At 42.9% G+C, this 2,900-nt stretch overlaps 1 protein-coding gene across 1 annotated transcript in view; it reads left to right on the forward strand.

The window, feature by feature from the left end:
• Window positions 1-473: 473 nt before the first annotated feature.
• The window catches only part of pou2f2a (POU class 2 homeobox 2a), a 39,850-nt gene continuing 37,423 nt past the window's right edge, over window positions 474-2,900 (forward strand). The window contains exon 1 of the mRNA XM_081706100.1: window positions 474-1,753. Within this exon, the coding sequence (XP_081562226.1) occupies window positions 1,654-1,753 (100 nt within the window). The 5' untranslated portion in view covers window positions 474-1,653. The remainder of the gene's footprint in view (window positions 1,754-2,900) is intronic.

Below are 2,900 nucleotides of genomic sequence, written 5' to 3' on the forward strand. Positions count from 1 at the left end.
AAACTTTGTGAAACAAACGAGGAACCATTTGGCACATAACAAAACCGTTCAGTCGCCCACGTCTCACCACGATGGCCAAGTCGCCCATTTGTAATGTAACACAGTGATGGCTTTAAATGTCATGTCTAAGCTGGCTGGTGCTGGTTACAGTGCCTGCACCGCTGCGCACATATATGTGCATGCATGAAAAGGTGCGCATAATCACCTGATGTAAGCTACTTGGCGAATGTGTTCCTATTGTGTAAGACAATCGATTAGCGGATCACCGCAATCATCAGAGTCATCATAATGAAGAGTAATCAAGAGATCAATACAGAGGATAGCTAGCCTTATATAGGATTAGTAAAAAAAAAAATAAAAAAAAAGGAGGAGGGAGGGAGGGAGGAGAGACGAGGGGAAGGTATAGAGCGAGAGAAAGGGGGAGAGAGGGGGTGGGGGAGAACAGCGGCTGGTCCTCTCGTTTCAGTGTTGAAGGCAGCGTTGCCAGAGCGCTTTCATACTGGTGGGAAGCGGACAGCGTGAGCTACCGGGGTTCCCAAATAACGGGACCATCGAGACGTACACACAGACGGATGGCGGGACAGAGCCAAAGAACGAATTCCGCGTAACGGGTACCGTGTTCCTTCTTTTCGTTTAGTATTACATGCTGGTTTGAAAAAGAGAATACAGTGGTCCGGTTTATTTATTTGTCGATTGGTTGCGTTTTAATTACTGGCCTGTGTCTGGGAGTGAGGTGGGAGGAGCGTACAGTCCTTGCGTAGCCGGTCCTTGCGTAGCCTTACTTGTACAATTATTTAAATATATCAGTTATTAAATTATATATTTTATCTAAGAATGCTGCTTGATGTGCATGCGTGTTAAAGGTGATACACGGAACAGCTGAAAACCAAATAGATAAACCAAATATTCATGTTAAACATTTATGAACACATATTTTATAGCCAACTCAGCCAGCAATTGCCACTTGATAGCAACAAGCCAAATAGTTTTGTAGGTTAATTAAGAGACGTTGATGTTGATAAGATTTCTATACAAGCAAAACCAAAGCGAAAGTGATCGAGGCATATAATCCAAGGCCACTGAGACGGTTTACCTCCACACACCTGTCTGGAGCGGAGTAACAGGCGGACAAAAAGACAAAGTCAAAAGAGTTGGAGATTCAACAAAAGATAATGTCAGCCCTGTGATTTAGCCTGCCGCCAGCCAGTTTCTCAGCAAATGTAAATTCGCGGCAATAGCCGGTTACGCATGTTACTGAAAAAAAACATTTTTCAAGTTTTACTTGGGTAAAAAGCAATGATAAAGTGAAGCAGTTTAAATAACTAATGTTTCAGAGCTGTTCATGGTAAACTCGATGTTAAATAAAAGAGCTGCTTCCTGACTATCCGTCTGTGTGTTAGTCCGAAATTCAGATCTCTCCAAACCGAAGCACCAGTGTGAACGCACCGAGAATAATGACAAAAAGGCACAATACCACAAATATAAAGATAGCATAGACTATAGATTATATATACACAACGTACATCCACACGAACTTCATCAAATAGTCAGTGTAACAACAATAATAACAGTTCAGTCTAACTTAAAAAGAAAGGAAGACAAGAAGACCCGAAGACAAGAAACTATAAAAACAAAAACCGACGACAGCGGATCATGTTTGTTCCCTTGCCAGTGCCGTTAGTCTTTCAGAGAACTGCTCCTGACTTCAGCGCCTGGCGTCTCAAGTCTCCGCTGGCTTTGCGCTCCAGCTCTGGTAAGACCCTTTTGCTTCTCCCAGTTCATTTCGGTAAGGACTTTCTCGCCGGTAAAAAAAAAAAAAAAAAAAAAAAAAAAAGATAGGTTAGAGTTGAAGCACCTGCTCAGACAAGTTTCCCGTTAAATCCACAAAAAAAAAAGAAATTCACAGGGATTTTTAAATATGGCCCAAATCCGTTCTTGGTTCAGTTTCTATGCCCCTTATTAATATTTTTCTTGTTATTAAGATTAAAATGCACCTTTTTGGTGAGTGCTAAGAAGCATTGCATGTTGCGAAATAACGTCCGACTTAATTGCCCTTATTTGAATTGTTCTCGGCCTCTTTTTGTTCATCATTCTTTATTCCTCGTATCTGCTCCTCCATCTGCCCTCTCCTCTCCGCACCGTCTGACTCTGTCTCTGCACCCGGCTCCCCCGCTCCCGGCTCTCGGCCAGTTCAGGGAATATTCATGGTAATTTATCGATCCTGGGATCGATACAGGGACCGCGGGAAGAAAGGAGTGATTGAGGGTGAGAATTTAGCGACGGGTCTGAGAGTGATGGGAGAGAATAACACGTCTCTTTTTCCTTTTATCAATTTCTCAGTGCTTTGCACAGTTAAGTTGCCCAAGCATGCTTGCTTTGTTTCAAATCTTTGTTCGCTTTACTGTTAACCTACATAGGCCACATGGGTTAGTTACGGGGCTTGACTGACATAAAGTAATGGTACATTGTGATATTATTAGTTTTGGGGGCTTGTGTTGGTCTCGAAATGGCTGGAAGGCCATGCGGCGCGCGTCTCGTCTGGTCTCCAACGAAGTGGAAATTTTCGACGGACAGATGGAAGAAACGTATACGTTGTTGTATGTATCTGGTGTCGTATGTATCTCCATTGTATATCCATTGAAATTAGGTGCGCTGAGAAACGCATGTCGTTCCGTCCATCCACATCTCTCGGTTAGAGTGAGACAAGGGCAAGTAAACATTAGTATCGTACCATAAGTCACGAGACCCAAACTTTTAATTAATTTTAAGTCTAAATCGGTTTGGGCCCAGATGCTAAGGTGTCTTCAAAAACAACCCAGAGTGGGCCACATGCTGAGGTCTTTTCTTCATGAGTAGGTTGTGTTAAAATTGGATTGGCCCAGAGTTTAAAAGGGGCCAGT

Source organism: Electrophorus electricus, chromosome 2 (genome assembly GCF_041902795.1).
Source record: "Electrophorus electricus isolate QZ-2024a chromosome 2, ASM4190279v1, whole genome shotgun sequence".
NCBI classification, from domain to species: domain Eukaryota; kingdom Metazoa; phylum Chordata; class Actinopteri; order Gymnotiformes; family Gymnotidae; genus Electrophorus; species Electrophorus electricus.